Source organism: Melozone crissalis, unplaced genomic scaffold, assembly GCF_028551555.1.
Source record: "Melozone crissalis strain CALT ecotype California unplaced genomic scaffold, PUWL_Pcris_2 ptg000013l_1, whole genome shotgun sequence".
Classification (NCBI taxonomy): domain Eukaryota; kingdom Metazoa; phylum Chordata; class Aves; order Passeriformes; family Passerellidae; genus Melozone; species Melozone crissalis.
The window spans coordinates 62,331,169-62,343,677 of NW_026535791.1; the positions used below are offsets into that span (position 1 = coordinate 62,331,169).

The 12,509-nt window shown below is 41.7% G+C and overlaps 1 protein-coding gene across 1 annotated transcript in view; it reads left to right on the top strand.

The window, feature by feature from the left end:
• The first annotated feature begins 992 nt into the window (after positions 1 to 992).
• The window catches only part of POLA1 (DNA polymerase alpha 1, catalytic subunit), a 187,236-nt gene continuing 175,719 nt past the window's right edge, over positions 993 to 12,509 (top strand). The window contains 10 exon segments of the mRNA XM_054271899.1: positions 993 to 1,057; positions 2,454 to 2,578; positions 3,483 to 3,579; positions 4,053 to 4,133; positions 4,914 to 5,029; positions 5,280 to 5,342; positions 6,728 to 6,826; positions 7,692 to 7,887; positions 8,109 to 8,286; positions 9,184 to 9,362. Coding sequence (XP_054127874.1) covers positions 1,027 to 1,057; positions 2,454 to 2,578; positions 3,483 to 3,579; positions 4,053 to 4,133; positions 4,914 to 5,029; positions 5,280 to 5,342; positions 6,728 to 6,826; positions 7,692 to 7,887; positions 8,109 to 8,286; positions 9,184 to 9,362 — 1,165 coding nt within the window. The 5' untranslated portion in view covers positions 993 to 1,026.

Here is a 12,509-nt window from a genome sequence, read left to right on the forward strand (position 1 = left end):
TCAGAGACTTTTTTCAGGACTTTCGGGTCCTTTCTCAGAGCCTTACACACACTTGGCCCCTTGAGATATCAGAAATCTAGTCTGAATCTACCTTTTTCCTCTTTCCATTTGTAGTGAAGAAGAAAATAAAAAGGAAAAGGGGTTTGGAAAACAGAAGGGCATCCAATATTATTTTATATATATATAATATATTAAAAATAGATATATTTACATACGTAAACTATATGTGCATGGTAAATTTACACACACACAAATATATATATATACATTAATATATATATAAATATATATAAACATATTTTGTCACTAAGCTGACCAGCCTCTGAAAGACTCTAGTCATTTACTGAAGAAGTTCCTGAAACTTGTGATAGAGCATCCTACACAAATATGCAAAAAGAAGACCATGGCTCCTACATAAGTTAATATTGTCATGATCACTATTCTGCCTTCAAGGGTTACAGGTCGATGGAAATCGTGTGTGAAATCCCCGTTTTTAACGTTGTTGCAGGTGATCCTTCACCCTCACGCTCCAGCCTGGCTCCAGCCTTTATCCAACTGGCATCGACCACTGCCTTCTCCCAGCTCAGGAGATGTATTTTATACGTGACATTCAGATATATTTATGACAAAGCATTTAAACATGGCTTTGCCCCAGCTGCGGCACCGGACCCGTACGGGCTATGGGCCCTGCAGCAGATGGAGCCCTGCTCAGGCGCTTCACACTCGCGGGTTTCGCGGGGCCTGGCGCCAAAAGAACGCCGGCCAAGCCGGGGCCGCGGCAGCGCAGGCCACGCCCGGCCCGGCGGTGCAGGCCGCCCGCAGGAAGCGGCTCCGCCCGGCGCCGAGCGCCGCTCCCGCCGCGGGCCCCGCTGGGCGGGCCGGGCCGGGCCGCGCCCTTCCGCGGGCCGCGCTCCCTCCGCGCCCGGGGCGGCCCCGCCCCCGCGCCCGCTGATTGGCTGCGGCCCCGGCGGCGGCGCGCGGGGCTCCCGTCTCGCGCCACTTTCGGGAGCCTTTGGCGCGAGCGCCATGGCCGAGAGCGGCGCTCGGGGCCCGGACGGTGAGACCCGGGGACGGCGGGGCGGCCGGGTCCCCTGTCCTTGTCCTCCTGTCCTTGTCCCCGTCCCTCGCAGGCGCTGGCGTTTCGCTGTCAGGCGGGGGGCGACCGGGCAGCAGCGCTGGCGGCGGCGGCGAGCGCGCGCGCACCGGGCGCGGGAGCGCGCGTGCGCGGCGGTCGGTCGGTCGGCCGTGGTGGGGGCGGACAGCGCCGCGCGAGGGTCCCGCGTCCCTCTGGGAGCCTCGGCGGGGCCGCGCCCCCGCTGCCCCAGCGGCGGGACCCGCTCCGGGCGGGCGCGGAACGGGGGGATCCGCCCGGGGACGGGCTCGGGCCGCACGGCCCCGCGCCGGCGGTGCAGCCCCGCGGGCTGGGGCGGCTCTGCCCGGTCGCTTCTCAGCCCAGGGGGCAGTGGCGGGCGCGGGTGGCCCCGGCTGGGGCTGGAGCACGCGTGTCCCAGAGGAGCGCATTGCCTGAGGCGTGCAGTAAAGGCGGAGCACTGACACAGATACCCGCGCCCAGAGCGGTCTGTGCTGCTCTCCCCCACAGGGCAGCAGGCAGTGCAGATGTCCCTTTTAGCAATGCCGATCCGGCCTTCTCTCAGCCGCGCTGCCGGGGAGCAGCTCCGGTCACAGGGTGATGTCCTGCTGCCCTCAGGGGGGAGTGCCCGGCTCCTCTGCCCGCCTGGGGCTCCTGTGCCGGCACCGGGTGTGCAGCTCCTCACACCGAGCCCGCAGCCTTGTGCCCGGGCTGTGTGTGTGCTGCTAGGACTTGGGTTGGGCCCGTTTGTTCCCTCTGGTCAGATAAGTGTTCCTCCCCCTCTGGAGAAGAAGAAAACATCTTTCTTTCTCCTTTGGAGAAGTACAAAGCATCTTCTTGCTGGGGAGAGCATTTGGGAGGGAAGGAAGTGGAAGAGGAAATGGGGTGACAGCTGTCAACAGATTTCTAGTTTGTCTCAATCTGGTCACACTCAAACGTTGTGGAAACCGCCTAAAAACATCGGTGCTTTGTAGCAGTGTAGGCCTTCTCCAAGTCTGGTGTTCCTGAGTTGTCATGGAGACATGTAAAATAAAAGGAGCTGGAAATTCCCAAGGAAAGGGTGGTGGGGGATCTCTTACAGGGAGAGGCTGATGGGATTTGAGAGGTGCTTTGGAAATGAGGTGGTAGCTTCATGCTGAATGTGAGCTGGCATGAGAGGGCTGTGTGAGCTCCCTGTCAGGCCATGCCCTCAGCATCATTCCAGAACTGGCTTAGGAAGAGCCATCTGTGACTGAGCTTTTAGCCAAGTAGGTTTTGGTTTTAAGCAAAACTGCAATCGTCTATTAATGCATCACTGACACTTAAGTACCAAAACTAACACCTCGCTGTTAAACTAATTTATCTTGTTTTTAATTAATTACAGCTATGAGTGAGTCTGGAAGTTTTGCAGCATCACGTTCTAGACGTGAGAGGAAGAATAGAAGAGGCCAGCAAGAAGCGCTTGAACGTCTGAAAAAAGCCAAAGCTGGGGAAAAATTAAAATATGAGGTGAAAATTCGTCATCTTCTTAATTAAAAGTGCATGTGAGCTGAGAAGATATGTAAAAGTTAGAGGAACCAAAATAAGCCTTTCAGATCAGCTTTTGTGTTTTTAATCATGTATGTTTTTCTGAGTGTAGCTGTAGTTTTCTGCTTTCTAATATAATTTATTTGTTTCTTTCTGTTTTCAAAACTAACCCAGTTTTGTTAACTGCCATTGCTTGAGAACTATGCTGTAGGGAAGGACCAGTTTTTGAAATTGCATAATTAATGTTATGATAGGAAGTACCTTTTTTTAAAATCTCAAATTATATGAAACTTTAATTTCAGAACTTTACATGACTGAAATCCATTAATATTGATATGCTGTGTTTCCACAAATAGACCCCAATTTAAGTGGTGGAAGTAAAATCTGTCAGTGTAACATTGATACTGTAACATTGTCCAGTCTGGTGCCAACAGGAAGTTACTTCCTCATTGAGGTGAATAAATGTAAAGAAACCAGAAGTCCTTAGATCATTAACATGCAAATTTTCTGTGAACACTCTTCTTGGGTACATCAAATCTCTTTCCTTTTTGTTCAGCTCAGATTGCTGTTTGAGACTAGAGCCAAGGGCACAAGTTTTCACTGCTAGGTTTTTTATTTTTTAAATTTTTTTTTTTGTAATGAAATGAGCAATAAAGCAAGTAGCTTTCAAATGAAATCTCTGCCAGGGCTTCAGTAGATTTTGAGTTTCAGTATACTGTGATAGTTTTAAGAATTGATAACTTGTCTTTTATGACTGCCAAAAGTTGTGAACAGTGCAGCAGCGTAGGAACCCTACATGCATTCTTGGGGATTCTTACATTCTGCCTGATGATCTGCAGTATTGATGGTCTGGAAACTGTTAATCCTCAGTGTACCTTAACTGTAGGTTGAGGAGTTCACAGGTGTTTATGATGAAATAGATGAGGATGAATACTCCAAGATGGTCAGAGACCGTCAGGATGATGACTGGATTGTTGATGATGGTAAGTTAAGATTAATTTGGAGAGTTATTTTGGTTCTAGTGTTATAATTCATTTAGGCTTCATAATGTTCATGCTTTGAGGTAAGTTATTGTTAGTACATTCTTAAAATTTGTTTTAGGAGACAAGACAAAGGCATTCTTTTAATGGAAATTAATCTTGGATTGTTCTCATAGTAGTCTGTTGGGATGGTAATGAAAATATTTTTCCATGAAGACCTGTTGTTGAAATTTTATTTCCAGTTATCAGTGTTACAATTTTACAAAAAAAGTACTGGTTTTGATAGTTTCTAATTAAATATGTAAGAATATATTTAGTCTAGTAGAAGATACAGCTGAGAGTGCTGTAGTTTTTAATACTTACTTTTGTAACTTTTGCTCTGTATTAAAGGGGGAAAAATGTTTGAATATGTAAAAAACTCAGGAATATCAGAAGACAGAATTTAAACCACAGTTTTTAAACATTTTTTTCTACAGATGGGATAGGTTATGTAGAAGATGGAAGGGAAATCTTTGATGAAGATCTGGATGATGATGCTCTTATTTCCAATAAGAAAGGTAACTTGCATGTGCCCACTGGAGACTGTCTGCCAGGGTCTTTTAAAAGGTGCCCAAAATGGGCAACTTGCTGCCATCAGTAAATGTGATAAATATGGCCAAATGACAGGTTACTTTGTGTTCTTACTTGAAGCTCTGTCATCTGGTGCCTGTGGATTTTATTCAGCCCCAGTGCTGCAGAGGATGGAGGCTCACAAATTGAGCTCACATCACTGTTAGCTGCTTCAGCACAACTGGGGCGCTGCTGCTCAGTCTGCTGTGGAATGGGGATTCACTTCTAGGAAAAATGCATCTGGGAGGACTCTTGGTTTTCAAAGCCAGTGCCTAAAAGATGTGTGGTTTCTCTTCACCACTGAAGTACTTGCATGCTCGTAGGAATCTTGGATCATATGATTTTCCCATTTTTTAATGTAATCTGGTGGCAAACTGAGAAACTGAGTCTGATGTTGAGAATCCAAGCCTAGTGCCAAACTCCTGGACACTCATTTTTTATTCCCTGGAAATCCTTCCATGTGAAGTATCTTTGTCCTTTTTCTGGAGTATGCAAAAGGCATCTCTGACATGATTAGGAAAGAGAGGGTTATGAGAGGGTTTTTCATTTTTTGTGTGTGCATGACAGCTGCTACAAAGCTGAAAGATGACTAGGCTTCTTTTCAGCCAGAAGTGCAAAGGTAGAAGAGGCAGACTACCTTGGCTATCTGCCCCTTTTAATAACTGGACCTGTAAACATTGATTTTTTTTACATGAAATTCACATTTTAAATTTTTTTTGTTTTGGTAGGAAAAGGTGGCAGAACATCTACAATTGATAAAAAGAATGTGAAAAAATCCGTGGTATCAAAGCCAAACACAATTAAGTCTATGTTTATGGCCAGTGCTGGGAAGAAAAACACAGATGTAAGTTTTTACATTTTTGAATTTAAATATTTCTCACTTGTTCACAGTTTTAGTGAGAATGGAGTAAACCAAAGTCTCGCTTTAGTTTCTTGTGTCTAGTGAGACAAACTTCTATTATGATCCCTTGTGTATGGAGCACTTCTGAAAGTGTTGTGTGTGTTTTGTGGAAATCCTCTAGTCATTAACTGCTGTTCTCCTGATTGGGTTTGCACATGTAACTGAGACCTGTTTGGCTACTCTTACCTTACAGAAAACTGTGGACCTGTCCAAGGATGATTTACTGGGGGATATTCTTCAAGATATTAGTGCTGAAGTAAGTATGTTAATAAAATCTCTTGGAAACAACCTTAATCCATTAATTTGTCATGGAACACACCAAGAAAATACATTTTTTTGTGAAACTAGACAATCTAAGACTGATTTCATCCACAGCACATCTCATTGATATATTCCACATGTGTGTACTGTTGTCTCCACTGTGCAGATGTTGCATGACTGCATTGCTTGGTAAGGCAATACCTCCATCACCTGATTGCAGATGGTGATCTTTATATCAAGATGATGTGGAGGCTGTGCTAATGCAGCCTTCAGGGTTTGAGTCAGTGTGGAGGGAAAGAGGACTTGGCTGCCTCTGAATTGTGTGCTGTGTATCTGTCACCACACCTCAGCTTAGGATATCTCCATGTGAGCTGTATGGGAGGAGCTGAGGGAGCAGTGTTTCAGCAGGTGATGTAACCTGAACCTCTGTCTGCCTCCTGCTTCCCATGATTTCCTGCAGGGAACCAGGTTAACACTCCCTTGGAGGCAGGAGTGCAGGGTTGGACTGTCTCAAATATGTGATGCCCTTTGAGCAAGATTTCTTAAAACCAAAAGGATTGCTCACATGTAAATGTCGAAACTGCCTGTAATGGTGAGATACTGAGGTGGAATGTGTTGAACCATAATAAGCTGAACGTGTTTTTTCAGCCCAGTAAAGGGTATACGATGTCCCAATGTAAAGTTATTCTCTTAGTTTTGTGCTCTTATTATTTTACTCCTCTTCATGACATCTGATTGAGGCTATAAAACCCCCCATGACTAATGCTGTCCCTGCCCCCTGGTATCATTAAAGAAATGCAATTTAATGCTGTCAAATTTGTGGAACATTGAATAGGGTAAATAATTGCACTATGGCTTCTATTTACTTAAATATTAGTTAGCTACTAATTTTTTTTTGTTTTGTTATTTGTTTTGTAAAATTTCTGTCGTTACTAGCTGTTGGTAAGGTCGAGTATAAAATATCTGTAAATAAGTTGTGTTTTCCTCTAGTGGAACAGTACTAAAAGAGCATTTCAGTCTTTCATGAGACATGTATCTTCAATACTACTGCTTCAGCAGGCATGAAAAACAGCACAAATTATTCTGATACTTGTGCAATAAAGGCGCAGTTAGCTATTGAAATTCTCACTGTTTGAAAACTGTTTCACTTTTCCTCAGATTGTTTCCTCTCCCAAAACATCTAGTATGTGTCTTCATGGGCTCATTGCTCAAGTAACATTATTTTATGGGGCTGGGTTTCATATCAGGAGGTGTTTTCTTCATCAGCCAAAAGTATTGGTGTCTCTCTTTCTTTTGGATGGAAAATGTTACTAACCAAGGCAAAAGAAAACACTAAACAACTTTTACCTTTGTCACTGTCTCTGTTCTTTCAATATTCAGACAGTTCAGCTAAGTCCACCACCAGTTATAGTGCTGAAAAGGAAAAGATCTGCTGGAGTACCACTCAATCCTTTCTCTGTACAGTCCCAAACTCCTGAGGTAAAGGGGGAAAAATGTTCTCATTATTAATAAGCGCTAATCTGTGTTTTTGTTGATTTGAATACTGTTGACTTTTGTTTCTCTTCCTGGAAATTAACTTTCTCTTAAGCTCCATAGCAGTGTTACAGTGTAACTTTGTGCTTTTTTCTGCATTGCCTTTCATGTGAACACATAAACAGTACAATTAGTTTGTGTCTGTAGTATAGTAGGAGTTTGTAGCTGGTGCATTTGACCGGTGAAACTGTTGTTACAATGTTCAGTGCATCATATGAAGGTGAGTTTCTGCTCTGTCTCTTTTCCAAAGAGCAGAAAAGTCCCTTGTGGCAAGGAGAGGAGGATGGGAAATAAGCAGCAGTGTGGAAAAGGATAAGAAACCAATCAAATGGAAAACAAATGGAAAACAAATGGAAAATTGTTGCTATGGATAGAAGTTTGCCCAAGTGGAAGATTTTGGAGTGAGAGGAGGATGGGCTGCTGAGGATGGAAGGGCTAGCATTTTGTTAGGATTTCTGGTAAATGGAAAGGACTTTATAGCTAGAAATATGAAGAGATAGTTGGTAATGGTCTATAGAAGGAAAATGGAGTGGTGTAGATATGTCTCATTGGTGAAACCTTCTGTGACATCAGCTCTTATGTTGAAAATAATCACCAGTGCTGCTCATCTTAACAGTTGTCATCAAAACTAGAAGCAATTGGACAAAATGGGGAGATGTAGTAAGAGAGGCTCATGGTGCAAAATATGTGGAACTTTTCCTCTACCCGTGGTTACTTGATCTGCAAATAGCAAGTGAAAGTTTTGTTGTTTATTTTTTTCTTCTTTGCTCTTACAAGATTATTTTTAACTAATGGTGGAAATGTTTTTCAGGTAATCACCCCTATATCAAAGAAAGCTCCTGCTCATGTCAGAAAGGAAACTCCTCCTCCAGCTTCATTTCATCCTAAACACCCCAATAATACAGCAAAATCTGTCAGAGTCCCTGAAAATGAGGACACCAAGCATGTACAAAAACCTATAGAAAATGAGAGAATGGTGAAGGCAGTAGGAGAGAAAGCTACTAAAGGTATCAAAAGTAAATGAAAACCCAATTCTGGAAACTCTTTAAATATGGTCTAGTAGTTTTAAAGCACTTGTTAAATTGTACTAGTTTAGATAGAACAAAGTATCATATTTAAGCTATCAATACTGTATATTATGGTCATGCTTATAGTGTGCTATCTCTGCATACTGCTGTAGTATGCAGTGTGTCATTTTGATGATTCCAGCCTTTAGTTCTACCTGCAGCACTTCCAGATGATGATCAGGGAATGATGGATTTTGATGAGGAGGACTTTGATGAACCTATGGAAGCAGAGCATGTGGAAACTGTACCTGAGACAGCTGAAAGCTTGAAAAGAGACAGTGAAATTGAGAAGAAAGAGACAGAGCAGCTGGAATCAGAGATGAAAGAGACTTCTGCCTTGTAAGAATCTTTTTTGCTTCTTCTTATTCTTCCACTAAGAGGGCTCTCAGTTTCCATTCACCTTAGATTTAGCTTCATATTTGTCTTTGCCACAGGGATAATTGTGATATAGACAGAATGATAATAATGCTATGCAATGCTTTTTTCTTCATAGTTACATTAAGAATAGTAACATGCTGATAGCTACTTAATTGAAAAATATTTGATGTTTTTGGGTTCTAGCATGTGACAACATGTATTTCACACACTGAGGTGACTCAATGTAAGTGTTGAATAGTGAACTTTGATGTCAGTAAGCAAAACCAAGGAATTTCTAGCAATACTTACTCTAAATCTGAAAGTATTTTGTAATAGATGTAGGTAAAAGTTTTGTTGCTAAAAGACAAAGACAGCTATGTTTTTGGAAATAGGAAAAAAGGTGGGCTTTTCCCTGATTTTGGATTTTTTTTAATGTTTGGAAAATCTTGAATCATATGTTTCCATAACAAAATATTGAAACAGTAAAATAGTTGAATGATGAAAAAGACCTAAACATCTAATGACTGAAAAGGTAGTTTTGTTGAAATAATCCTTTGTTCCCACTAAGCAACTTGTATGGACGGGTGGGTGTATTTGATATGTGAAGAATTGAATTGACCAAGGCTGAAATAGCAGGTGACTGATTTTCAAAGCCTGTGTGTGGTGTCTCAAGGCCCATATGTAAATGTGGGTTTCTGTCTTTGTCACTCCATCCCTCTTTGCAGAAGAAACCTGAGGTAACCCAGCTGTTGGGAATGTTGCTTGGTAGTGGAAAGAGAAACAGAAGGTGTGGGAATATAGGCCTGGAAAAAAGCAAAATGGTAATTATAGCAAAGGCACAGTTTTAATTGTTTTTCTATTCTTCTGCAAAACCTGCAGAAGTTGTTCTCTCCCAGGTCTCTCATGTTGGGACAGAATTGATGAGGATGAAGCTGATCTAGTAGCAGCAGAAGTTCAACTGGACCCCAATCTCCTTCCACTGGTGAATGGGGAAAGTGATGATCAAGTGTTCAGATTTTATTGGCTGGATGCTTATGAAGATCAGTTCAGTCAGCCAGGTAACTGTTCAGCTAAAGCAGAAAATACTAATCTGATTCTTTTTGTTCAGATTTTCTTTTTTGAAAATTGGAGTTTTCAGACTTGACTGAATTATATCCAGTTGCCCTGTGTCTCTGTGTGTCTAAGATGTTCTAAGATCTCTTGTATTTCTGTACCTCTGTACAGAAGAGGCAGAGCAGGGCACTGTGGGGTCAGAGTGTCATCTCTTGGCCTAAGATAGAGGTAGGGAAGTAAAAGGGATCTACTAGCACTGTTCAGTGTTGGTGACCCATTGTCTTTCTTAAAATTTTATACACTCCAGGAGCAAGCTGAAGTTGTTAATTTCTTGCTCAGTGATGCAACAACTGAGCATGCTTTCTTGTTTTTGGAAAAGTAGCTCAAAATTCACGTGGATGAATAAAATGCCTGTACTGTAGCAGTTGCATGATTTTATGCAAAGGAAAGGTATGTGTGTCAAGGAAGGAAAGTGGTCTGAAAAATACAAGGTCTGTCTTGTATTGCTTATCCCCTAATTCAAACTATCTAAATCTTGAAGGTTATCTTCAAATTAAGATTGCTAGCTCTCATAGTCTTCAAATTGCATCATTCTGATCTCAGCTCTGGCAAAACAGTTTGTGTTCATGTGTTCTGAGCGCTTCCCATCCATTCCCTCATTTCATCAGCAGCTTTAGGATATTGGGTTTCTAGTTTCTGCTTCATGTGTGTTTGCCAGAAGGTTCTTTCATGTGTTGTTGGAGGTTTTTTTCAGTTGAAGCTGTAAGCATTGAGTGAGATACATTTCTTTGTTAACACCTTTTATTGTGAGTTGGGATGCCAAACTTAAATATGAGACTCTGCTGGGCTGAGCAGCTTGGTGATGGGAGTGGTAATAATCACAGATATCTTGATGAAATCAATGGCTCTAATATAAAATTGCTACTTGTAAAGAACCCGCTATTGTTATTTTTCCTTTTTTTTTGTCTTTTAAGTCAGTGATTGCTGAATGGAACATAATTATGAAAGGATTTCTGTTCCTCGCATGCAAGGAGTGTTCTTTTCTCATTATGACTTTTTCAGGATTGAATAATAAAGACGGCACCTGTTTTCAATTAGTAATGTAGAAGAGAAAATTTTGATATTGCTTTTTGTTTAACATGTTCATGATCTTTGTTTGTGCCTCATTTGCTGTGATGTCAAATGCATTGCCTGAAGAGTAAATACTATAGCATAATCATAAGACTCTTTCAAACTTAATGATTTTTTGGAGGCTTACTTTTCATAATTCCCTTTATGATCTTAGGCAGAGAACTCGAGAATTGTGATCCTATTAACATTTTAAAGAAATAATGAATAAAACCTGCCCTTATTTTTTTCCCCTCTGCAAGACATTTTCCCTGTGTCTTGACTTTGCTTACCTTTTGGTTCATTTAGTAGCATGATCTTTCTTTTCACAGGCTTTGATTTCTAAGCTTTATTTGTATTTTTTCTTGCTTTATTCTTTCCATAGTCTTGCAGGGGATAGGGCCTGATATATCTCAGCTGATTTTTGGGGTTTTTTTGGTTTTGCATGAAATGTCTCTGAAAGCTCTTAGAAGTTAGTTTTGCTTTTACTGTCTGTGGGGGTGATAGTGTGTGCCAGTGTTCAACTGGATGATCTCAAAAAGTTCCTTCCATTCTAAATTAATCTAATTCTATGAAGTCTGGTTATTAAGACCACTTATTTCTCCGTGCTAGAGTTGATAAAAGTTTGTCTTTGTAATCCAGGCAGTTTTTTACCCTATCTTTGAGTGGCTCATGTATCCTTCTTTCTACTCCCCTGCTTATATGTACTCCTCTGACAGATTAACTACTCCATGCTCTTAATATTTCCGGCTGTTCAAGCAGTCAGTTACTGTTTTGTAGTCTCTCTCTCAGTTTCATCTTTCCATATGATACAAACCTATCTAAGGAGGGTTTTTTTATCCCTTAACAAAAAAGTAAAAGATTGCTGGGGACAAGAACTTCATCTTCCCTGTCACTTAGATCTGCAATTGGAGCTCTTTCTCAATACTTCTATTCAAACTGTCTAAATCTTCAAGATTGCCTCTGTATTAAAATTTCTTAAGATACTTTGTGCAGCTGAAACTTGTATCCTTGCTCTCATCATCTTCAAAACCACAGCATTCTCTGTCCTTGACAAAAGTAGTCTTGTGCACATCTATTCCAAGCACTCAGAAAATGATTTCTCATAGCCTGTCACATTGACTCTGTCATCCATCTTAGTGCATCTTCACTGATTTATCTTTGATCTAATGGAGTAAGAAAGGTGCCTTTATGTCTGATAGATCTGCTGGCAAAGATAAGTTATAACTCTTAACCAAGGACTTGTTTGTGCATTACCAGGCCAAGGAGAAATGCAGATTCTATGCATGAAACCCTGTTTCTGAGACAGCCTCAGCCATGGATATTTCTGTTTTCATGGATAGTAGTGTGCTGTAGGAAGAGTGTCTTCAATATAATCAAATTCCAAATTATTTGGAGCTTGAAGGGAACCTGGTAAAGCCAGGTTTCTTAGTTGTACTTGGAAGTTTTTTCTACTTGTAATTTACAAACTGTTTGTGACAGTTGAGTGGCTTGGTACTGTGTTATTTTTAAGTTTGACATAATTTGATTAGCAGTTTGCAGCATTTTGTTCTATTGCCAAGATCTCTGGTCTCAAAGGTGTGCATGGACTGTAAGGACATTGTCCACAGTGAAGTCAGTTGCCATTAGTCCTGCTCTGTATGATCTTTCTGAGTGTCTCCCTGGGTTACACTGCTGTCTTGGCACCCAGGATTCCTAGGAATGTCATGCATCTTCTGGTGTCCTCATTTGTTAAAAATACTCACTTGAAAGCTGATCAGCTTCTAGTTGTTGTCTTCGTAATGTTTTTCTACAGGTTTTATTGGTAATTGAGTCTTGATCCCAGGGTACTGAAGTGTAGGGAAAAGGAGTCAGTTGTACTGGTCTAGGTGAGGAGTGGAAAACTGGAGATAACACATGTGAGAGGATTGATTGACAGCATAGGCATTCTCATCATCTCTAGCTTTCACTGACATCTCTCTCCTTCCTCCCTCTCTCCAGGGATTATCAAACTAATACAGGCAGCAATGGAATATCAGAACAGAATTTTGAGACTGGCTGTGAAA